This window comes from Myodes glareolus, chromosome 20 (genome assembly GCF_982192425.1).
Source record: "Myodes glareolus chromosome 20, mMyoGla1.1, whole genome shotgun sequence".
NCBI classification, from domain to species: Eukaryota; Metazoa; Chordata; class Mammalia; order Rodentia; family Cricetidae; genus Myodes; species Myodes glareolus.
This window is the reverse complement of record NC_142045.1, coordinates 13,025,774-13,052,299: the sequence shown is the minus strand read 5'-3', so window position 1 is coordinate 13,052,299 and position 26,526 is coordinate 13,025,774. Positions and strand designations below refer to the sequence as shown.

The 26,526-nt window shown below is 34.6% G+C and overlaps 1 protein-coding gene across 4 annotated transcripts in view; it reads left to right on the top strand.

Annotated features, from left to right (window-relative positions):
- Fstl5 (follistatin like 5) overlaps positions 1-26,526 on the top strand; it is a 501,743-nt gene that overhangs the window by 193,647 nt on the left and 281,570 nt on the right. For all 4 annotated transcript variants that reach the window (XM_085682503.2, XM_085682502.2, XM_048424769.3 and 1 more), the window contains exon 4: positions 4,225-4,473. In XM_085682503.2, coding sequence (XP_085538629.2) covers positions 4,225-4,473 — 249 coding nt within the window. The remainder of the gene's footprint in view (positions 1-4,224; positions 4,474-26,526) is intronic.

Genomic DNA, 26,526 nt, shown 5'->3' with positions numbered 1-26,526 from the left:
TTTTAAGCCTCGATTCAGTCTTTTTCCTTATGTTAGCATTGCCAGCTTTCTGAATGCTCCTTGTTTAAGTACCTCACCTGTGTTGGGTGAATTATGGTAATCACCTTGGTGCTGTGTCTTTTAATCTTTTCGGTGCCCCTCACCAGGCCTCTAAATCTTTGTCTCTAAAGTATTATCTTTTTCCCTTTGTAAAGCATTTGAAGAAATTATCAATTTTTTTCATCCCAGAACAAGCCATATTACAAATTACAGTTATAAAAAATTCATTTTTGAAAAATTCACTCAGTTATCTATGTATATGATAACAACATATATATATATATATGATAACAACATAAATATATATATATATGTATGTATAATAAATATAAAAACCTGTTAAACAGAAGTAAATTATGATTGGGAATCTAGGACAAGCATCTTTAATATAATATTGTGTAACTTTGCTTTCTTTGTGACATTTAGCTTTTGTTGTTTCATTGTTTGTAATTTGAATATTTCGTTATTTTAGGAAGGCACAGAAATTCTCAAATGATGCAAATATATAATCCACTGTTGGAAAAACAAATGCTACTTTATCAAATTACAAGTTAATTCTTAATTAAATTGGTCAAATTCACTATCTGATTATACTTAAAAAAAAATCTTTGACATGCTGACCAGATTTAATTGATGTAACATCAGTAGAAACTTAAATTTAACATTAGTTATTGGTAATTGCTGTAAAAAGATATATCTTTGCTTTTTATTTACATTAATAAACTTTCTTCTGTATTTCATATAAATTAATTGCATTTCTTTTTTAAGTGTATCAACAATAGGAAGCAAGAATTTCTAACTAGACTTGTAAAATATTCTATTGATGTATACAAAGTAGCCAGCTTTTTAGTTGAAATCTTTAAATCAGAACATGATGTAAAAGCAAGAATTTAGAAAGACAGACTCTTGGAGACACACCTCTACTTCAATGTACCAGAAAGAGCCACCTGTTACCAAACCAACATTAGAGTACCAGATAGTCATCTGTTATTATAACAATCTCATGTACTGTAGAGTTCCAATCCTCATACCACCATTGGTGTACCAGACAGTAGCATCTGTTATCACACCGACATTGGTGTACCAGATACTCAACTATCTCATGCACCACAGAGTGCTAACTCTGACACAAACATTGGTACCAGATAGTCACCCATGTCACACCAACATTTGTATAATAGGTAGTGCCACTTATCACAAAAACATTGGTACAAATAGTGCCACCAGTTATAACAACATTGTGTACCAGATAGTAACAATACCTGTTATCACAACTTAGCCAAGGAGAAACTATAAGGTTTCCAAGAGCTGCCTCAGTTTTACTAAAAAGTCAAATTATCACTCTTTTATAAGCTCTCACTTAATAAATAAGCACATTCTTTATAACTCTTCATATTTAGCAATAAAAAAGATGTACAAGTATCTAAAACATAGTAATGGCTGAAAAATTGCCCTGTTGCAATAATAGCTATCTAGGACCTAATATTAATTGATAATTTGCTTACACACTAATATAAGGTTATTATTACTTTTACATTCAAATCACTCATTATTTTATAGATGTATGTGATGTAAATTTAGATTTTTTTTACTTCAATGTACTACATTTGTTAAGAGAAAAATTTCAGCAAGATAAATTAACTATTTGTCTGAGTAGTGGGTACTAATTAGTTATCTTTCCTGGGAAGATAGGGATAAATGCCTGTTTACCCAAGATTAGGCAGCTAAGAGTAATCACAATAATAACTTAGCCAAAGTCCTATTTGGTGATCCACAGAGTTTATAAACATATGAGAATTTACATATAGTCTGAGAAGTGAGTGTTAAACAATTGCTTCAATTTATGATTACTTCACAGCAGGGATGATAACTCAATGAAGCTACTTTGTGCTGTCCGTTTTACTTGCCCTTCCTCTTTCTATCCAGTGTTAGGTTGCAGACAGTGTGGCTGCCTTCTTTCTCTCTTTGAAATCAGCCCTTGTCCTGTCCCTGACAGTCTGTCAAACAACCTACAGACCTCTGCTGTGAGTTAGGACACATTAGGAAAAGCAAGCCCAGTCCTTTAGTCCACGAAAGACAAGTTTGCCATTCATGTCCCTTGACTTGTAGACTAGGCCAGACTAAATTATCTGGCAGACACTTTCTGACACTGCATGAAATGTAGAAAAGTAAAAAATTTTCATAGTTTCTGGGAATGGAAATGACAGTTCAGTTCTTTTCAAACCTCTGTCATAATACAGGGTGACTATCCTAATGCAATGAAAGCAGGGCTCTCTCTGTCTCTCCCTTTTCTCTGCCTTCCCCCCTCCCTCCTCTCCTCCTTCCTCCCTCCCTCCTTCCTCCCTCCCTCCCCCCCCCCTCAGAATTCTGATGCTTGTCTGCTGTTATATCACTCCTATGTCCTCTCTACACCCTCTCACTTCAAGACCCAACCACAGTAGCCTCTCTAACCTCACCATGTGGCTCACAGTCCTAACAAAAATCATTCTGCAGGGTAATTTCATATCCAACCCATTTCCTTTCTTGAGACCTTGACCTGTACTGTTCGTTCACTTCTTGGTCGCCTAGACCCAAATAATCATACAGAAATTCTATTAATTATAACAATGCTTGGCCAATAGCTTAGGCATATTTCTAGATAAAACTTACATCTTAAATTAACTAATTTCTATTAATTTATTACACCACAAGGCTGTTCTACTTGTAAAATTCTGGCTGGCGACTGGTGGCTTTGAATTTGGCAGCTACAGAGCATCTCCCTGATTCAACCAGCATTCTCTCTATATTTCTAATTGGATTTCCCACCTGTCTTTACTCTACTAAGCCATTGACTGAAATAGTTTCTTTAATAACCGATGGCGAAAAAAAAACATATTCATAGCATGCAGAGGGGAATCCCACATTAATATAGCATACAAACTAGCATCTTCCAGGATCCCTTGCATGTGTAAGAGGAGGGTGGAGTATTCGCTGGAATCCTGCTTCCCTCCCTCCTACTGCCAATAGCTGAGCTACCATTTCTCTGTCCTGTTTTGCTCAGTTGGTTGCCATGACTACTGAGCAAGGTAGTCAAAGCACCATTAAAGATGGTGCTGGAATGAGCATGCTATTCCCAGAGAAAGAAACACCACACTACTACATGGTATGAGCTCTGTATCACTCAGAACCAACAAAAGCTAAGCATTCTGCTGCAATGAGGTCAGAAAAGTTTCTGATCCAGCAGAAACAAATTAGAGAAATTACTTTATTGACCACCAATAAACGACTATGGTATTTGGGCATGTTGTAATGAGCTGCTATTCAGTTTGGACATGACATGATTTGAACAAGGACAGGGTCTATGACTGAATAGACTATGGCTGCCTCCGCTTAGCTGCCACTCAGGAGGTAAAGCTATGCACCTCCAAATTTTGGTTTGGCATATTTATGTTCCAAGTTAGATTACCATTTGTTACTATGCCGTTGACATTGGTATGTTCTTGTATAACTTTAAATTACCTGATTTAAATTTGACCAGCATCAATATATGAACTTGATTTTTAATATCAAACTAATTTTTAAACTATTATTCAACTCTATATATGTCTGATGGCAGTTCATTTTGAAGGGCCAAAAATAATAGCTAACAAAAAAGCTTTATACTTGTAAAATTCTTTAGTATTAGTCAAGATACTCTTTGAACTCTGCTTACAATTTTTTTTTGGAATTGTTATAATGGTATTAAGTATATTTAATCAGACTTCAAAAAACAACTCCAAACTTGCAGTTTCATGGGCAGTTCTGGATAACCACAGAGGGTCATAAAACAAAAATAACAGACATGGACATGAGACTTGTAGGGAGCCTGGATGACAAGAGGAGGCAAAGAGGGCATGGTCAGAGTAGTCAGGACGCATTACATAAAATCTTCAAAAATGTTAAAATTGTACATAACAATAATAATAGTGAGTCTTCAAATCTCAATGTACTCTGAAAAGAGAGGACAGAGCTAGAGGAGAGAAACCAGAGAAGAATTTGACAGCATTTGAAATGGTTACTCACTGAGTTTTGTTATAAGTTAGTTAATTGTGTCATGGTACTCTGGATTTCTTTGATAGTTTATAGACATTGTTCAACTGATATTTTGAAATGAAGTGGTTATGTCAACAAGAGAACCACATCATTTGTTTTCTTTCTCATTTCCAGAATTTCTAATTCAGGATGGCCCTTTTGGATCCTGTGAAAATAAGTTCTGCGGCTTGGGGAGGCACTGCGTGATCAGCAGAGAGACGAGGCATGCGGAGTGTGCCTGCATGGAAGCTTGTAAGCAGCATTACAAACCGGTCTGTGGGTCTGATGGGGAATTCTATGAAAACCACTGCGAAGTGCACAGAGCTGCCTGCCTGAAAAAGCAGAAAATAACCATGGTTCATAATGAAGACTGCTTCTTTCAAGGTAAGAGCAGGCGAGGCCCACTGTGTCATAGCCCTCTATCTTTCCTCTTATCTATTGGAGCCATTAAGATTAAAATTAGGCATAATTTTATCTCTGTAGGTGTCTAAAAAAGGAAAAGGATCAAATAAGCTTAACATAACCAAGAAGCAGCAGTGTACGGAAATTTGCAAGAGTATAATTCTGATATTCATTTATGAGCATAAAGCTGGCCAAAATCTGACTCACAATTTAATATAACATTCAGCATTGCACCATATGGCTTCCCAATCATGAAGTTATTATAGGGACAGAGGGTAGCCAGTTTAGTTTGCAGGCAAGAATCTCTCCACTGTAAAACACCTAGAAGGCTGTCGAAGGCACAGGGAATGCCAAGCAGTGTTGTCGCAGCTTCCCATTTCTTCTTGATCTACAGAATAGTTTCAGTTTGCAGTACACAACTCAAATTATATGGAACCTCTAATTACCCACTTCAGTAACAATAAAGTCATAAGAAACTCAATTAGCAAATCTGAAGCCACGGTGGTTTAACATTTTAAAGTGTTACTGTTTGCACTCGTACAATTTAAATGATGGCTTGGGGAATAGTACTTCTGGATTAGTAATTGAAGTTGCCATGTTAACATGTTCTATAGATAAATCATCAGAAGGCATCACTTATTTATACCGTGATTTATTGCTTGGTTATTTAAGTTGGAGGAAATATTTTCTTTTTAGTGTTATGAATCTTATTTAAATTCTACAGTCTCGTATAGAACATTCATCTTCTAACAGGTCATGGATCAAGTTGATTCTTGAAGGTTGGTGAACTCCAAGCATCTCAGTTAATCAAAATGCTCCTTAACTGTGCTCATACTATAGAAATTACAGGTCATTTCATTCTTGAATTTTGGCTAAAATATATTGAAACACTTCATTTACTAACTTATTAAAATTAATGATTGAAAGCTATCAATTTTAATATAATTTTTCAATAAAATGTATTTCAAGGAGACAAAAAAGGATAGCAGGACACTTTTAAGATAGCATAAAATGTGATATGCTCTGGTCATTGTGACTTCTAGAAGCAAAATATTTTCGATGGGAAAGAGTAAGAATACTCTATTTATGCAATGCAACCTGTGGACATTTAGCAGAGTTTTGGCACAGTAGATTTTTTTTCCTTTACTATATGAGCACTGTTACGGATTAAAACTCATCTCTATGCCTTTTCGATTCAATCAATGTTTTCCATTTTTAATTCTTTATGTTAGACTTGGAAAGTGAAGAGTATTCTGTCATTTCAATCTAAGATGATAGAACAAAATTTGGGCTTCCACACTGTTATTAAAAACTTAAGTAAATAGTATACAATATATAAATGAATAAGGACATTAAGCTCTTGTCTTATTCTTTTTCAATAACATGTGTGTGTTTGCATGTGTTCATGCATGTGTGTATGTTGACATATGCAAATTTGTATGCTTACAGTGTCCACAAGAGCCAGGTCTTTCAGATACATTGGAACTGGGTGACTGTATGGGTGCAGGGAAACAAACCAAAACCCCTGAAAAAGTCATGTGCACTCATATTCTATTTCCAGGTGAGATTCTGCTCACCTGACATGTACAATTGGACATATAGATAGATGTGACTAAATATTATTTTAGAAGATAAACACATGTAAATTGTGTTCTTACTGATAACTGAGTGCTTATTTAAAATGACTCCAAATATTTAAATCTACATGAAATGTGTGAACAATAACCTGGGTCTCTTCAGAATTCATCACTCAAAGACTGTGTGAAAAGCTTCTGTCCTTTAGATTCAACATGAATATTAATCAAATCTAGGCATGCTTCAAAATAATCTGATTATAGAGTATTGAAATCCCATTTATTTTATCTAGAGTTAACAGATTTAGCATACTTCTAGCTCCCAGAAGTTGAGGATTTTACGTTTGTTTTAGAATTAAGTCTAATGAACAGTTAGTTCCTAAAAATGTCTTTATTTGAGCATAGAAAGAGTAAATAAATAACAGCAGAAACTACTTGTCACATTAGCGGTGATATGTTGTCACTTTGAGATGTGGAGTAAGATTCCATTCTTTGAAGCAGCCCTTATTGTGATGGTTTGTAATAGATGCTGTGATTAGAAGTTTTTTTTTTTTCTGGAATTTTAATCATTTACCTTGCTTCTTACAATGTTACACTGGAAAAAACAATTAAAATATCAAGTTCACAACTTAAAAACCTTGTAATTAATTAAATGCTTCAAATGCAAAATCAAATCAAGTCAAAACAAATCAATCATGCAATGCATTTTGTATTTTGAGACTAAAAATTAACACCTGCAAAAGCCTTACATCAAAAAAAATGAACAAACATCTATTAGCCAATCTATGTTAATTTTTAAGTAAACATTTTGCTTGTTTCAGAATTGCATACATTGACGTAATATGTTTGGCTGAAATTCACATTCAATTCCTTCCTCTCAGACTCCTTTATTTTTCCCATTTTTTCCTCTGTTAGATAGTCAGGGTGTTAAGGTAAAGAGTTTTCCTTTGCTTCACATGACTATAATTATTTTTATAATAACAAAATTTATAAGCTTATAATTTATCCTAAAATCATAATTTTTACTAAATTGTATTGGCTCTCCACAGAAATAAATATATTTGTCTTTTTATTTATTTGTTTATATATTTATTTGTTTTTTTGAGACAGGGTTTCTCTGTGTAGCCTTGGAGCCTACCTTGGAACTGCCACAGCACTTTTAAGGAGGGGCTTGAATACAGGAAATACAATGGCTGTTATGACACAAAGAATAAGATGTTATTTATCCTTGCTTTAAAAACATTGTCCTTACTTTAAAAATCCACCTTTTAAGTTTTATTAGAACTTTACTATTTGTATCATTTTGACTATTGAAGTGAGTAAGGAGACTGTCATGTGTCAGGCAGTCGAATACAGCAAAAATATATACAAAAAAGTGTGAATACACGAGTAAATCTGAGTCATGTGTAGGAATTCGACGAGAGTCAGAATCCTAGTTCTAATGTAGTACCTTTGTAAGAATAATGCTGCCCTTGGAAGAAGTTGCATAAAGGGCACATGGGATCTACATGTTATTTTATGCTAATTTGTGTGAATTAATAATTTTCACAAAATACTAAGTCATAAAATATTGAACTATTCAAGAAAATAATTAATATTTAATGAAGGTATAAGTTGCACTATTGATTACCTGTTTGATTTTGAGTTATTACTTTTTGTTTAATACATTGAGTTTTGCAGGAACATGTTAAGCATTTGAATTTAATTTATCAAAATATATTTAATCAGCATAACCATATGTGTTGGTTGATTGATTTAGATTGTACTTAGAATGTGGGTTAATACCATATCTTATTAAATATTTTGTATAGTGTTACCTGTGTCTCATTTATTATTTATTATTAAATATTGAAATGTCACAGTAGAAATCATAGTATTTACTAAATGAAATTCATTAATTATTTTACCAAAAATTTCTTTAGCGATAAGTGACTTGTGAAGCTATAGGTACAATATCTCATGAACACATTTATTTTCTGATTTAGGTCATCTACATTCATTCCATCAGGAAACATTGATTTTGGTTGGTTATAAGGTAGAGCATTTGTTGATTGGCATCTTCTACTTTGTAGTCATGTTCAACACAACTTAAAATGCTATATTTTTACCCAATTCCTTGCTATTTGTTTCTGTACTACAAGACTCTTGCCTGAAAGTCATTTTTCTTTTAAGGGACTTCTAAAGGACATCAATTTACTCTAGCCCTACAAACACCATTTCTTGACTCTTGGTCAGTCTGTCACACAAAGTGGAATTTACTTGCTCAGAGTGTAGAAGTTAGCTAGAATGTGAAAACCGAGATACAAACTATGCCAAAACAAAGAGGGAGTTAAACCTCTTAAGAGAAAGTCAATTGAATAGAAACCCTTTAGCCATTTTCTGTGCTTGGAATGAAAGCACATTAAGTTCTGTGACTTAAATGTACATCACAAACAGTAAGCTCTTGGAGATCTCTTTGTTAACTTTGTCTTTGCACTATTTGAAAGAAATCTCACATTGTTTCGTTTATCCTTTCATAGTTTGAACAGGCATTTCCAAACCATTTTTATATGTTTTATCATGACTTTTAAATCAAAGAATTACAGATGTTACAGTTGAAATGACGGAGAATGATATTTTAAACCACATCAGTGAATATCATGAGCTACTTTCCATATATAGTAAGAATGCCTTTCTTTTGCAAAGTACACCTTCAGAAAGCTTCTATCTTATGTTTAGTAATTATCTTATTCCATTTTAAGAAAAAATAATCTTGGAGGACTACCATGCAGATTTTTATTTGTTTACTTGTTTGTTCATTATTAGTCATCTGAAATGCAGATTCATGGAGAAATTAATGGCATAGGATATTATATAGTTGCAAACTCACTCAAATTGACAATCAGAAGTTGTTGCTTCTCTGAATTCACTTAGCACTCATTAAAAATTCTTGATTTCATAACTTTTTTGGTGAATTTATGCTAAAATTTTCTGAGTTTGTTGATATCAAACAGTTACCTCACTCATTTTTACATTAGCTCAATACAATGTTCCTGTAATGATATTAAAGACACCTGTAATGTACCTGTTAGAGTTTACATTTTTATGTATTTACCTGTCATTTATAGATATTAGATTCACAATATATAGATGTTTAGTGTAAGATGAAAATGACCTAAAATTAAAATGATATCTAGACTAAATAAATCATACATAGGAACTTTGATAAGGTCTCTTCAACAAATATGTTACATACATTACAATTCCTGGAAGAACAGATCACTGGATAAATATTTGCTTAGCATGCATGAGACCCAAGGCACAAAATCCAGATCATAAAGACAGGGAGAAACCCTAACCCTAACCCTAACCCTAACCCTAACCCTAACCTTAAGCCTAACCCTAACCCTAACCCTAACCCTAGTGAGTCAATTTAAATTGAAAGTAAATGTTGACCTCAGTTAAGAATCAAGGGATTCTGTGACTCTTACTTGAGTGGTTTTTTTTTTTTTTTTTGGTAGAGAAGAAATAATATACTTAGCAATTCTTGGCCATTTGAACCAAACAGTGGTAGAATAATACTGAATTTATCACCAGAGATTCAGTCTCTGTGCCCCTTTGATTTGAATTGACAGCTACATGTGAAATCACACATATATTTTAGGTTGAAAGTCTAACCTTTTGGAGGGACAGAATATCAAAAAACCCAAATTTCCCAGGATATAATAAACTAATTGATTATAGTAAACTTTATGATTTTTGATTAGAATATTCACAGAAAAAAGTTGAACAAGTTTGAGAACATACTTTTTATTTAACGCCATATGAAATCAGTAATTTTATAATTTTCATGAAGTACAAAATAATTAGTTTAAATTATATCACAAAGAGAATATTTATTGGATAGTTAAAATATTATTTTTCTATCTTAATTTTCTTCATTCTCTAAAAATATCAAAGATTAAGAAGTAGGTTTTTCATATTTAATTTTTCAAAATTTTCCATTTTTTATTTATGAATTTAAGGTTAACTTTCAAATACTTATGGAATTTTTATTTGTTATATCATAATTTTAAAAATTACCTAATTCCCAGTTTTAAGTATTGCCTCTTACTACTTCATATTTTATGTTTTACTACTGTGTGAACTTTTTGTGAAGAGTCGTGAGCATAATATTAAAGAAGACAAGAACTCAAAACCATTTGAGTAATTAAAAAATATGTCTACCTTGAGGTTGTTCAGGCATAGTGTCGGTCATCATTGATCAATGAACATTTTATTATCATGTTCATTTTATTACTATCTTGTTTCATTTGTCAAATATAACACTGGTATAATCTTCAGAATATTACAAAGTGAAGAATGTTGTTTTTTAAAAAAGATTACTTTCAATGTGGTTAATTTTAACATGTGTCTTTTAAACTTGGGATAATGAAAATAATAGTTGATCGCATCCCACCTAAAAACTTCCAAATACTCAGTTTATTCCAAAAACTGAGTTTGAGAATTGTTGTCTATTAATTACATTAAAATAATATTCTTTTATCAAATTGCTTTTTAAAGTCCCACTGCTATTTCAGATAACATTTGAAAATTTTTCAAAGATAAAAATTAAAACCAAATGTTAAAGGGAATAGCTTTGCATTTTTTTCCTGCTCATAGTTATGTGAAAGGGATACCTTTACACAAAATTGTATTCAATAAAGAAAGCTAGCTACTTCCCAGTACAATATAAATGTTTCATGACTAATTAACAATGCTGGTCCTTTGACATAGGTTAAGAAAAAATATATATAAAGTATTTAGTTTGCTTATGGTACCAAAATATTTGCAATCTCAAACACTTAAGTGTTAGAGGAAGGAGAATCAGCAGTTCAAGGTTGTCAAAACTTTGCTTAGCCAGTTAAAGGCTTAAGTCTTAATAACAGGAAAACTTGTCCATAGAACAAAACAAAAGAAACAAGACAAATATAAAAATTAAATAAAAATGTCTTCATATTAGTTAGTATCAGTGTAAATAAATTGAAATCAATGACTTGGAGTAAGTTTTAGAATAAGAATCTGAGTGCTATATGTAGTGATTTATCAATCACAGTTACAGTAGGTTTGATACTTTTTGTAGCATGTATTAAAATAGATCATCCACATCTAATGTATTTTCTACATGGTAATCACCCTAACGACTAGTTCTAATCAAAATATGCTTACTTAATATTTTGAAAACTGGGTTTCTAAAGTTATGCTGTGAAATCTGGATATTAGCTGTCAATACATTTTTTCCACTATATTTTCTCTTGCCCTAATCTAAATCGCACACTTGTAAATCTCCATAAAAGATTTCCTCTCTAGACTCTGATGTAGAACCATGAATAGATAGATGTGAAACAGTGGGGGATTCATACATTTTAAATAGCTATTACTAATATTTAGCTGGAACCACAATATAGGCAAACTAACAGAATTGCTATTTTTTTCAATATAGAATGATTTTCTTATTGTCATTTTTTTTAAATTTTAAGATTTTGGAAAATGAATTACATAATTTAAGAATAATGTAACTACCGAATTATTTTTTATAGTTTTAATGCCATTGAATAGTTTAATCTTTATGTTTTTTTTATTAATTTATAAAAATTTCCACTTCCGCCCCTCCTCCCAATACCCTCCCACTCCCCCCACTCCCTCTTCTCCTCCCATTCCAGTCCTAAGAGCAGTCAGGGTTTCCTGCCCTGTGGGAAATTCAAGTTCCTCCCCCCTCCCTCCAGGTCTAGGAAGGTGAGCATCCAAACAGACTGGATCCCAAAACGCCAGTACATGCAGGCGAAACAAGTCCCAGTGCCATTATCAATGGCTTCTCAGACAGCCCCCATGTCAGCCAGATTCAGAGAATCCGGTTTGATCACGTGCTCGTTCAGTCCCAATCTAGCTGGCCTTGGTGAGCTCTCATTAGATCAGTCCCCTTGTATCAGTGGGTGAACGCACCCCTCGCGGTCCTGACTTCCTTGTTCATGTTCTCCCTCCTTCTGTTCCTCATTTGGACCTTGGGGGCTCAGTCCAGTGCTGCAATGTGGGTCTCTGTCTCTATCTCCATCCATCATCGGATGAAGGTTCCCTCTGATCCTGACTTCCTTGCTCACGTTCTCCCTCCTTCTGCTTCTCATTTGGACCTAGGGAGTTAAGTCCAGTGTTCCAATGTGGGTCTCTGTCTCTATCTCCATCCTTCGCCAGATGAAGGTTCTATGGTGATATGCAAAATATTCATCAGTATGGTTATGGACTAAGGCCAGTTCAGGCACCCTCTCCTCTGCTGTCCAGGGAACAATCTGGGGACCTCTCCTTGGATCTGCAACCCCTCTAATATCAAGTCTCTTGCAAACCATAAAATGGCTCCCTTAATTAAGATATTTACTTCCCTGCTCCCATATCCATTAGGACGTGAGTCAGGACATCGAAGGAGAGCTTGAAGCAGGAGGACTAAAACTGGGAATTAGAGACACATTGATAGAGGTACAAATCTAAGCGTCTCTGTCCCCGAAATGTGGTTGGAAACGAGAGCAAACTCAGAAGATCACAGAGTTTGGGATAAAAATTTGATGCCCTTTATACTTCAGAGGATAACAGAAAACCAGCATAGGACATAACTTTATGTTTATGATAGTACAGGATACACACTACGACAATGCTGAGGACATTTCTTAATTTTTTAAACAGAAAATTTGTAAATGGACAGAATTGTGCACTGTATTAAGTGTTTTTGAACTTGGTTAGACTAGGAGTTGGGAAATGAACATTAATTTGGAAAGCTTAAGGTCATATTGAAAATTAGCCCCGAGGAAATGTGATTACAAATACATTAGATTGTTTCTTGAGTAAAAACAGGAAGGTGGCAGTGAGTACCATCAACAGTGCCTGTCACATTAGAACAAAAAAGGAGTTAAGGGAGTAATGGGATACAAGCTGGAGATAATTCAAGAAGAGAGAGTCTGTGCTGGAATCCATAGCAAAGAATATTCATTCCCCTCAGAACACCTGTAAAAGGGAACAGGTGCCCTCAAGGTCACGTAGCTATGTGCATTTTACATTATGGAAGTGTCTTTGTGCAACAGTTCTTTTTTCATTGAAATAAATTTATCTTTGGTTGAAAATACCTGTGGAGAAGGTTGCTGCAGTTTTGAGAAGTGGAGAAAATCGTGGGAGACATAAACCGGGCACTGAGAGAAAAGGTTGGAGATCAAGTAAGATTTCGTATTGGGTGGGAGAAAGCAGGTGTCATTCACATGAAGGGTGGGGGGAGAGAATCAAGCAGGATTTCCCACAGTTGTTGCAATCCTGTGATGCCAGTACTTACAAACTCACAAAGAGAACATTTTGTGTATTCCTTCTCTAAATGGGAATAGTGGCTTATATTAAGGCACCCAAAGGACAAAAAAATGAAATTTAGCAAAGATTCGAATTTTTAAAAGTAAAAGATAGTAAGGATGCCAAACAATGTTCTCTAGCTCTCTCTGGGAAGAAGGAAAACACTCTCTTCTTTATGTATATTCCTACTTTAAGACGCATTTTGAAGTGATCTTTAGCACACACAGGAGGTTTCTGTCACTCATGTTATTTTTTATTTCTTTCCACAGTTTCAGGTATGCATAATCCACTTCAATGAAATATTGAATGGAAAATCCCAGAAAAAATAACTTTATAAGTTTAAATTGCTTAACAAGTTGAGGAGGTTGAGCAAATCTCTCATTATGGATCACCTTGCTCTCTCTGGACAGAAAATGAATCATCCTTTTTGTTTCATTTATCTTTCATAAAATTTGATATGCATCTATTACTAATTTAGTGATCCCCCTAGTGATCACACTAACTATGGAGGTGTTTGCAGTGACTGTATTCATGCAACTCTTATTTCGCTTAGTACTTCCCACAAGTCGTAAATACTAGCCATTCAGAGATGAATGATGTGGGATGTCCTTTTTTATGTGTGTTGCTCTTACTTGTTAATGAATAAAGATGCTTTGGCATATTACAGGACAGAATATAGCCAGACAGAAAGAGATATATAGAGAGAATAGGCAGAATCTGAGTAGGCAGAGTCAAAGAGATGCCATGTAACTGCTGAAGGAGAAAGATGCCAGAACTTTACCTGGTAAGCCACAGCTCTGCGGCGATACACAGAGTAACAGCAGTGGGTTAATTTAAGATGTAAGCATTAGTGAATAAGAAGCCTAAGCTAATCGGCCAAGCAGTGTTTTAGTTAATATAGTTTCTGTGTGATTATTTCAGATATGGGCAGCTGGAAAGCAAACAAGCAGCCTCTACCTACAAAGGATAGGAAGGACAGAGACACTGAGATTCCTTCAATGAGAAAAATGTTTTCCTAATAAGGATAAAAAAAAAATGTTGAGACCTAATGTCTATGCTACTTATCGCACTTCCTATCATCAGACAAGCAATGTGCCAGCTGATTTTGGATTCCCCTCTATCTGCTGTGAATATGTTTGTTATCATTGGTTAATAATGAAGCTGCTGTGGCCTAGGGAAGGGCAAAATATAGCTAGGCAAGAAGTCCAAAGAAAGATACAGAGAGAAAGAAGGTGGAGTCAGGGAGACACCAAGTAGCTGCTGAAAGAAACAGATGCAGGAACCTTACCAGTAGGTCACAGACTCGTGGTATTATGTAGATTAATGGAAATGGGTTAGTTTAACATGTTAGACTTAGTTAATAAGAAGCCTGAGCTAATAGGCCATACAATGTTGTAATTAATATATTTTCTGTGTGATTATTTGGGTCTAGGCAGCCAGGAAATGAATGTGCATTCCTCATTTACATCAAACTCCTGTATCATAAGGAGTATCAGCTCAATACACTAAAATATTGTTGAAGAGAAAGAAATACACACTTATATAACTTTCACAATAGCATTTTCATAAGTTTTCTTTATCATCAGTTAATCCAAGTTCAATATTGAACTTTGTTTATAAGTTAATTTTTCATAGATATGTATTATAGAAAAATAAGATATATGCCACTAATTGTAGGCAAAGGTTGCTCTTTCATTTTCTGGCTGCTCAGATCTGAATAATCACACAGAAACTATATTAATTATAGCCCTGTTTGTGAATGACTCAGATATATTTCTAGCTAGGTCTTACATCTTGAATTAACTCATTTCTATTAATCTGTGTATCATCACAAGACTGTGGCTTACCGAGTAAGATTCTGACTGGCGTCTTTCTCCTTCAGCAGCTACAAGATATCTCCTTGACTCTGCCTACTTTCTCTCTATATCTCTGTTTGGATTTCCCATCTGGCTTTACTCTGCTAAAACATTAACCCAAACAGCTTTATTCATCAACCAATAAAAGCAACACACATACAGAAGGACATCCAACATCAACAAATGACAGTTTTAGTCAGTTATTGTGATTCTTGGAATATATGTTTTGTGGTTAAAGACTGAAGGGTCACTGCAGACCAAAGGTGATTTATGCATCTCTACATTGTGTTATACATTATGCGTTCATTTCTGAATGCTCTCATTCATTTATTTATCTGTTCTTAGTAAAAATAACTTTAAGTTTGTATCAATAAACCAAAATCCAAACCAATGTAAGATATTTTGGGATTAATAGTTGCTTTATGGATTAAAGTGGATTGAATAATCTACCTCTTTATCCTCTCATTTCTATATCTCCCTCTTTTTCTTATCAGAACAAGATTCCTCAAACTAATCTCCATTGTTCAGCTTTTTTCTGACCATTACCAATTACACCTTGTAACCGAACCCCAAACAATGATAAACATTCATAATTCATTGAATAATCCAAACCTACCCGTACCCCATCTCTTGGGAATGTGGGTGTCATTCTTTAGACTACTTCATGTTGTCTGGGGCATTGGTTTCTTTGGGGGAATCTTCAGATAATTAGGATTAAAAATGAAGTCCAGCCTGGAGTAGTCTGGTCTGTGAGGCTGAGCCATCTTTGATAGCAGCCTTGAAACTCTTTTGATGGCAGAATTTTGAGGAGACTGTAACAGAGGCATTTGGAAATGCTAGGTCACCTGGGCCATCTATTTTCATTCATTTTTGGCTCCTTGTTCTCAAAATATATAAATGTTTAAAGGTAACATATAAAACAAGTATAGAATATATGGTGTGTACAAGTAAGTTAAGGATGATTTTTTTTTGTTTTTGCTTGAGCAGATAAAACATACATTACATATCTTGTAGTTATAGTCCAGATATATCTTTTTTATTTCTATAGTTAGAACTTTAGGTGTTCTTCCCTCATCAAACCTGACTTTCTTTAACCAGGAATGAATCCATAGCTTCTCATTTCCTGTGGAAATAAAAGTATAATCTCTCTCCCAAAGCAACATACCTTTTTACTTAAATTTTGAAGTCAAGATATGTTTAAATATTACTATATCAGTTAGTTTAACCTAGCATCTTTATAATCCAGGATCTCTTAGTAGCCAAAAGAATCATAGACAACACAAGAATACATAGGATTCAGACTCTCTGAGCATTTTCCACCTTTGCATGACTTTTTTTTCTTCATGTGCTTTATTCCATTTTAAAGAACTTTATCATTTTAAAGCTATGTATTTCTTTTTTATGACTGACTATACCCTTTCTTTTTTCTCTTCTAAGCCTTCATATATTTGTCAAAACCCATTTAGAGGTTTTTATTTCTGTCGGAATCTGTCTTTACTGTCTATTTGTAATCTTTTTCTCAGCACATGATCCTTTAAACTGGTAAGCAGCATGACTAGGACCTCAGCCTGTGTTTTATTGACTGACTGCACCACTTTGGTTGCTGAGAACCTGGCTTCATGGTGGAGGTACCACAAGAGCCATGTTTACCGCCTCGACTCTGGAGTGTTTCAGCGTCCATGCTGCCATTGAGTAGTGAGTTACTTGCTGCTTAGCCACATTTAAGTGTTCGGAAGCAGGGCCTCTTAAAAGAGCTGGACCATTTTTGTTGCTAGCACTGAGTCAGGAAGCCTCCTTTTAAAGGAGTTTTATCTCTGTTTGCTAAGACTCTAAGCAGAGTCTACCTGAGAAAAAGAGGTTACCAAGAAGTTGCATTTGTCTCTGTTTTTTGTGTGTTTGGAAATTATTTTACAGCTTTTTCAGGTCTTACATGGATTTGGTGCTTGAGATTTGGGTGCCATATGTAGGCAGTCTTTTCTTTCCTGCCTGCCAGTTCCCAAATAACCAATATAGAGTCTTAATATGAATTAGAAATACTCAGGTAATATCTCAGGATTATTACTAACTATCTCTTATAACTTAAATCAATCCATTTCTATTCTTCTATGTGGTGCCCTGAGACTCATAGCTTTTTCTCTCCTGCAAATCCTCCTTTCTCTCCCTCTGACTGATGACTTCTATGACTTTGACCTTCTTCTTCCCAGTGTCCTCCAAGTTTTGCTTTCCTGATCATTCTCTTCCTGCCCAGCTACAGAAAAGTCAGGTATTTATTCACCAATGAGACTAATACACATTCATATTATACAGAATGGTTATTTCACAAAACTGATAACATAAGGTTTTATTCAAAAATTGAGACATGAAGTTTACACTTTAACCTGCTTTGTGGTAATAAATGGCTTGGTGAATCAACTAATTGTCTATTACATATCCCAATATTAAAAAACATGCTCGATGAACATCTCTTAGGAACATTTAAATGACCTGATGTCAAAGGACACTCTTCTTACGTTAAACAAAATATTTTTTCTGTCGTATTCAAGTTCTACATTGGAGTCAAAAATCAGTCATAGACATTGCTTTTTTATTAGCAATTTACAATTTTGATTGTGTTTCAAATTTAAGGGGGACTATATACAACAATAATTATGTTAATAAAATACCATAAAACTGATGGGGAATTAATTCTGCTTTTCACCATGTATGTGAATTTTCTATAGCTTTAATGGTTATGAAGGGCTGTTTTAATAAGGGGACATTATTTTTAATAATAGTGGATGAGAAATAGTTCAGCAGTTCTCTTTCTCTTACAGAGACCTGAGATTTGACTCCCAGCATCCACAGGGCAGGTCACAACTATTAGTAATTCCAGTTCCAATGATTCTATGCTCACGTGTGGCCTCTGTAGACACTGCATATGTATTGCACATGATCATAAATGCAGGGAAAACTCACGTACACATAAAATTAAAAATTGATTAATCTTTGAAAAGTAATGGATATCCTCAATTTTTTATAACTATAATAACTGTAGACATCTACAAGGATGTTTATTACTTTCCCTGACATTGAAGAAATATAAATTTTCATATATATATATATACATATATATATAATACATTTAATGTAAAAATGATGATGCATGCATTTATAATATATATAATGTAAAAATGATGAAGAATCTAGAATGGTAAATGGTAGGCTTGAACCAATGCTCACATTTTGAGGGAGAGAGATCTTGACCTACTAATCTTCAGGTCACCTGACTGTTCTTTCTACAGTTCAACTCAATCATAGTAAAACTGTATGCAAAGTAAACTAAGTGTGTAAACCAAGAGAGCATATATTATAGATTTACTTATGTTGGAAAATATGCCTGAACTTTCATTACTAGTACTTCATGTGAAATATTAAGCAATGTGTAAACTTGTATGCTTTTTATATTTAGAATCAGAATAATAAGTATGGTATTTAGTTCAGATGACAGTCTACAAAGCATAACAGTAGCATTTTGGGATTTAATTAAATTTATGTCAAAATTTCTTTCAAGTTGCGAGGAAAAATATTCTTGAGTAATATAACACATGTTTTGGCCTTTAGAAATGTTGACAAGTGGAAACATTTACATGACACATTAGTACATTCTCCCCAACTGAAAGGGAACTAGTTACAACATAGTAACAGCTTTCGTTCATTGATTCCACAGTAAACACTCAAACCGACTCTTCTATAAATGTTTGACAGCTGAGTCTACATCTACTGGCAACCACAGGCATGAAAATCCACATAAAGAACATCTATAAATATATAAAAATTGTGTTATTCTTTTAAATGTAATTCCAGTTATTTTATTATAGAATACAAAAATAAGTGGAAGCCTCAATCATATATGTCGGTATTATCTTACAAACAATATGAATCCAGGTTATGGTTATTGTCAATTTAACTTCAATATACTTGCATTTTGTACTGAGAGACAAGGCCTCTCTGCCCCCTCCCCCCAAATACACTTTGCCTTACACATGTTTTCATCCTCCCATTTAGGGACTGTGCCTTTGTTTTCTGAGGTTTAAAGGAATATCTGAGAAAATTGACAGTTATTGGTTGATGTTTCAAAGAGGTGACAAAATACTTGACATAATTTAAAAACAATGATTCACTTCAGCACATGTTTTTGCTGTTTTGTCCCCACTCTCATGTGACTCCATTGCTTTGAGCCAGAGGGAACTCAGAATGTTATGGTGTTAACAGGAGGCTGTGCTTTCAGTCCCAGCTCCGAGTCCTGAGAAATCACAAAGAAATTTATATTAATTACAAACTGTTTGACCTATTAGCTCAGGCTTGTTATTAACTAGCTCTTACAATTTAAATTAGCCCATTTCTGTTATTTTATATTTTGGCCATTAGGCTTGAAGCTTCTAACTTCACATGTTGTTTTTCTGTCACCCCATTTCTCCTTGATTCTTTATTTTTGCTTGGATTTACTGCCTAGGTATATTCTCTTCTGCTGTAGGCCAAAGTAGCTTCTTTATTTACCAATGGTAATAAAACATATTCACAGCATACAGAGGGGTATCCCAAAACATTATGGTGGCAAAACATATGGTGTGGGGTCCTGCTAACAATGCTCAGAAAGTACGTGAAAGAAAGAAAGGCGTCTGGGATAATATTATATGCCTTTCAAATTACAGTTACCTATTATCCTCATCCTCTAACCTCACCTTCTATATTCCGCCATATCAGTAACCTCATCAAACTGTGGATCCATCAGTGGAATAAACCACTGACTAAATAGCCTTCATGGTACAATCACCTTCCAGTGATTTGATCAAACAAATGAAGAATAATCCTTTACCACATAGACTATTGGAGAATATGTTATTTCTGAACCACAGAATAAACTAAATATTAAGGAAATTATTTACTTTGACTAAAAGTTTATAAGTCTCCATCTATTATTGGTTCTGTTGGTCTGGACATGTTGAGGTTTAACATATCATGTTTAGAATGTGTGATGGGGTGATGCCACATCTCAAGGTGGAAAGGCAAGGACAAGAGAAAGGAGATGGTCCTAGAGATTTCAAAACCTTCAAGGACACATGCCATCTTAGAATTTTTCCTATTGTTGTAATAAAATATCATGGCTAAACAAACTACCTTAAGTTATTTTTAAGAGTTTACTTTAGCACACAGATCTAGGATAGCCTTCACTTTCATAGGCTCCTGAAGGTCACAGGAGCTGATTGAAGCTGGTCATCTTATCCACAATCAGAAAGCAGAGGAGTGAATGCATGTTGGTGCTCATTGTTCACCATTTAGTCCATCTTGAATCCCAGCTAAGAACAGTGGCCATTCACAGTGGGCAGGTCTTCCTATCTCAATTAACATAATAAGGAGGGCCACCACAGGCTTGTTTGAAAGCACATACTCCAAGTGATGCTAGATTTTTCTCAATCTACATTTACCATTATTATAATCCCAATGGCATAAGTCCTTTCCACTTACTCTTTCAAAACTTTATGACTTCCTACTAGTATAAAAACCTGGAATTAAGTTTGTATTACATGTTTGGGGTACATTTCACATCCTAACAGTAGGAAATGTGACAGAAATTTGTCAGAACACTATGCTTTTATGAAAAGTGACAAGGCATGGACCCTGTTGGAATGTCATTCCTATAGCATTTTATAAAAGACCAGGGAGAACGAACTGTTATGTGTGTTTCAACTTTATTTTCAGTCAGACTAATGTACCTGCTTAACTGTAACAAGTGTCTAACTACTCCAAAACTTTCTTTTTTACATAGCTATTTAACACTGTTCTTCTCTTTTAACTGACCTTGCTCCAGAGGGCTGATGTGGTTTCTCTCCTTCGTCTAATCTCTTGCTGCTGTAAGAATGCATGACGTTCTTGATGTCATCTAACCTAACAGATCCTACTCTATTTTCTTGTCACTTTCTTTCTGGACTTACATGTATCTCATCTTTTCTGAACTCAGGTTTCTTTTCCTTTCCTCTGTGTGAAATGCATATCTATGCTCATCCATCTATGGCACTAGAAGTAATGACTTTGTGAATTTGGCACAGGGTTGTGTATGTTGGACTCTAACTTTAGAATCTAGACTCACAGATTAAAACATTTTTGTACAAGTGGGGTTAATGAGGTCACATTAAAAAAGACATGGACTTTCTCCTTCTTTTTCACTTTTCAGCTGTGCTGTAAATGCCCCATATAATTTTCTGTTTTCCAATCTCAGTCTAAACTGCCTTTTTAGCCACTGGATTTCCATAGGTATGAGGATTATTGACTGAGGTTGTGCCCATCTTTCTTAGGTACCTGTGAGGCCCCATCTGCAAGTTTCAATTCCATTAATAGGTGGAGACATATTTTGACTATTTCTTAATTTTTTAGAAAAACACATATGGATTAATTTTGACCGTACTTTGCCATAATGAAGCTTTTCATTCGCATTATAGCCACAGTGAAAATAAGCAATTTATCTTGAAACCAAAATGCCTACTTTAGCAGCAACGTACCTCTGTGAGCATATTCTGGCCATGTTCTTTTTGATCAAGCATACCAATTACAGGTGAGTTTGTCCTGTAGATGTATCCTATCATAAATCAAAGTCAGATCTGGTACCAATACTATCTATAATGATGTTGCATATGTAATTTAAAATAACATGTAATGAAGCTACATGAGAGCAGGGAAGTAGTGGTGCATATTCTTAAACCTAGCACTCAGAAGATAGAGGCAGATGGATCTTTGGTAGTTAGGGAACAGCCTTGTGTGTATAGATATTTCTAGGATATACAGTGTTACACAGAGAAACCCTCTCTTAAAACAAAAACAAAAAAGAAACATGAAATTATTTAATAAAACTATTAATTCCATTACAATAACTTACTTTAACCAAACTTTTATTTATCAGTTTCATTAAAACAATTCTGTACCAACTTCTCATTGCTAAGATAGATATGCAATAATCAACTAATGGCAATCTGTAAGATTTAAGTAATTTATAAATACATATTAATCTATAATAAAATATATGTATGCTTCTACATACCATTTTTTTAAATTTAGACTCAATAGTACTACTTGACGATCTTTGATTTTCCAAATACAACCCAAATCCAATGACTTCTTTTGAAAGAAAAGTATGCACACCAGATATTGAGCCCCCATCACCATTGGCTGAGGCTCCACCAACATTCTGCTAACATGAATTGACATGTACATTTACTTTGTTTGAATCAGCAAATAATTATTAGTTTAGCAATTTTGTTGAGTAAATATGTATGTGTGTGATAAGTGATAATTTTGTGTGCTTTTTATTTGAGTTCTTACTGAATAAGAAAAGTTTCTTTTCTCCATAAAAAACCAAATGAAATGACTTTCTTTTGTAAGTTGAACAATACTTGTATTCTTTAATTTGTTGAGAAGGATTATAGTTCTCACAATAAAATTTTATGTGCTAAGAAAAAAATAGGTGGGATAATTTTTGTATTTGCTCTTGGTCTGAATTTTCAAAGTATAGCACTTCCCTTTTCTCCTTATCAATTCCTAAAAAATTTGAAGATGTGAGCTTGTGAATAATCTTAGCCAATTGTTGTAATTATAATGGAGCAGCAGGCCGCTTCCCGCTGCCAGGCTAGCTTTACCCGAAATAATTACACGGAAGCTGTATTCTTTTAAACACTGCCTGGCCCATTAGTTCCAACCTCTTATTGGCAAGCTCTTATATATTGATTCAACCCATTTCTAATAATCTGTATCTCACCACGAGGTCGTGGCTTACCAGGAAAGATTCAGCATGTCTGACCTGGCAGCTTCATGGTGGTCAGCTCTCTAACTCTGCTTCGTTCTTTCAGCATTCTGTTCTGTCTGCTCCGCCTATCTATGTTCTGACCTATCAGGCCAAGCAGTTTTCTTCATTAATTAACCAATGAAAGCAAAAGATAGAAACAAGACCCTCCTACATCAGCCAATGATACTTGTAACTCAGCTGTGGTCAGACGCAGAACCATCACGTTCATTATAGCACCCACGGTCCAGGACCAATCCAGTAACAACTAAGAGCTGAGGCTGGCGTGAGGATGGAAGTACAGCATCCATTGGGTCTTTTTTTTTCTTTTTCTTTATTTATTAAAAATTTCCACCTCCTCCCCACCTCCCATTTCCCTCCCATTCCCCCCACTCCCCCTCCCACTCCATTCCTAAGAGCATTCAGGGTTCCCTACCCCGTATGAAGTCCAAGGTCCTCCCCCCTCCATCCAGGTTTAGGAAGGTGAGCATCCAAACTAACCAGGCTCCTACACAGCCAGTCCATGCAGTAGAATCAAAACCCAGTGCCATTGTCCTTGGCTTTTCAGTCAGCCCTCACTGACAGCCACATTTAGAGAGTCCGGTTTGATCACATGCTCGTTCAGTCCCAGTCCAGCTGGACTTGGTGAGCTCCCATTAGATCAGTCACACCATCTCAATGGGTGAACGCACCCCTCATTGCCCTGACTTCCTTGCTCATGTTCTCCCTCCTTCTGCTCCTCATTTGGACCTTGTGAGCTCAGTCTAAATTGTCACACCCACAGCTCCTACAGAAAACTGAGTAAATTTAAATTTCAGCAGTTATACTTTGAATCTGTACACCAATGTAAATTTTCCCATACAGTGTTATATTAGTGTGCTTTAAAGACAGCCAAAGAAATGTATTATCTGATGTCTTAACACAACTGTGGCTTGGTTGCCATTATGACCAATGACAGAGGTGACATAGAGTGACTATAGGATAAATGACACTTTTTAGTCCTTGAGGTTGATCTTCAGTTAGTGGTTAATCTGTCTTCTTACACATGTAGAGAAATATTGGTAGCGAATTCTTGGGAGAATTCATGTCATTTCCTGTGGAGAGACTACTGTATTAAACTTAACACTTCCAAATTCTCTGTACATTCAGTAAAATTTGATGTGCAATGTTTTATGTGTGAAAATCTAATGATATGTCCAAAACAGAGCTATCTGGCTTTCAATAAAATACTTGCAAGATTGTTGTCTTTATACTATGAATTTCATTAAATTTGTAATGGACTTAAAATAATCACATTTTGATAAACTATATCTTCAAAGCTTAGGTTCATGTAACAAAATGAAGAAATGATTTAACAAAGCATTTGTCATTTTACTGACATCTACCAAAGAGAGAGGTAATGGTTTTGATAGGAATTTTTTTCTTTTTCGTAAAAAATTAAATTATGCCTTTCAGTCAGCAGGAAATGAAAATTATATTTGAGAAGAACACTTGGGGCCAGTCTATTGAACAGTGCCTCTTAAACTAGTTAAAATGATGGCACTTCAAATGAGGAGAGTGATCCCCAGAGGGCTTAATGAAGAAAAATATTGAATAAAGAAGACGGCCAAAAAGTAGATCTTGGAATCTGACATCAGTTAGGAAAAGATCTAGCAAAGCAGTATGACAATAGTCTAAGAAATGTGTTTGACGGAGTCTAGCTTCAGCTGTCTCTCTAGTAATAGCCAGTAATCATTTGGCTTAATTAGATATCATTCTTCAACTAGATAAACATTAACAATGGCAACTTATTAAATGTGAATGACATAATATAAAATACAAGAAGGATTAAGTCCACTCACAAAAGTTAAATTTAAAAATTATTGAAACCGAAGCATATTTTCCTTCAATTGATTCTTTTTTTGTGTTAAAGGTCATGCCACGTGTTCTAGGTTATCCATGTATCACTTTATTTAACTATCCTGCAAAACAGGATTTTTAATTTTTTCATTATATCATGTAATCTATTGCTATAAATTTAGTTAAGAATTAAATAACTAGTTCCTGATTAGGTTCAGGAAGGAAGTGCCCCTCCCTTGTCTTTGCCCCTGACACTGATACGTCTTCAGCAATCTAAAGGGACATCATATACAGGAATCTAATAGCATTGTTTCCTCACCTTTCAAGTAGAAGTGGGATTTCACTGGACATAAAGTCATTGGTCCTCTGGTCAATGACTAGTACATAAAAAACCATGTGTCATGTGAAACATAACCATAGTAGTGTTTTTGCAAAGATTAAGGCCTGATATATTTTGTTATTTAGTGATTCCTGAGATGTATATATTTGTCACATGCAGTGCTATTGAAAAAGGGTGAAACCTTTAAAAGGTAGGAACCAGTGGGAGGAAGTTAGGTTACTGGGAAGCACATCCTTCCTTGATAATGGGACCCCGGTCCCTCCTCTTCTTCTCTCTCTACTTCTCTGCTGTAATGAGATGAAAACTTGGTGTCCTATGTGCTCCTACCATGATATACTGCCTTGGCACAAGTCGGAAAGTAACAGGCCTACTGATCATGAACAGAAACCTACAAAACTATGAGCCAAAATAAAGTTTTTTTCTTTTTAAGTTAATTTTCTCGGGTGCTGCTGTAGCAGAATACTGAAAAACGTTTCTTTCTTTCTTTCTTTCTTTCTTTCTTTCTTTCTTTCTTTCTTTCTTTCTTTCTTTCTTTCCATCATTTTTTCTATGTGTATGTGTGTATGTATATGTACATATATGTATGTATGTATGTATGTAAATATCTGTATAAAAATATATACTCTCTATATAATTGGACATAACATTTTTGTGTGAGTGTGTTTATGATTTATCTCAGTGACTATTGACTATCTCCAACCTAAAATTATTTTAAAGTACTTTTTAAACATCGACTGTAATATATTTGTACTGCTTGCTGTAGTCTGCCCTGAATATGAATAGAAACATAGCTAGCAACAATAAATCCTGCAAAGCCCACTCAACAAAACAGAATATAAATTCCTTTTTGTGTTTTTTATAGTTCAAGTGTTGCTACTATTTGTAAGCAGATTCGCAGCCATACAATTCAATACCAATAGAAGGATCATGCCTTTTTAAAATTAATCGTTTTGAACAGTAGAAAGGATAACTAACCTGATTTCAAATGAACCAATTAAAATCAGTATGGCAAACAGATTAAAACAAGGCTCCTACAGTAGGAACTCCCCAATTCTCACTCCACTGTTAATGTTAGCTTTACATTGAACAATTTCAATTCTAGATTTTCCTATCTGATAAGTAGAAATAATAACGGCACCTACTTTATCTAATAGTTGAATTCATTGGATATTTAAATAATATATCACAAAGCACTGCTTTTTGAAAAGGTGATCACCAGACAAATGTGATTTATTAATATATAATTGTTTTGTCTAAATTATTTGATTTAGAAAAATG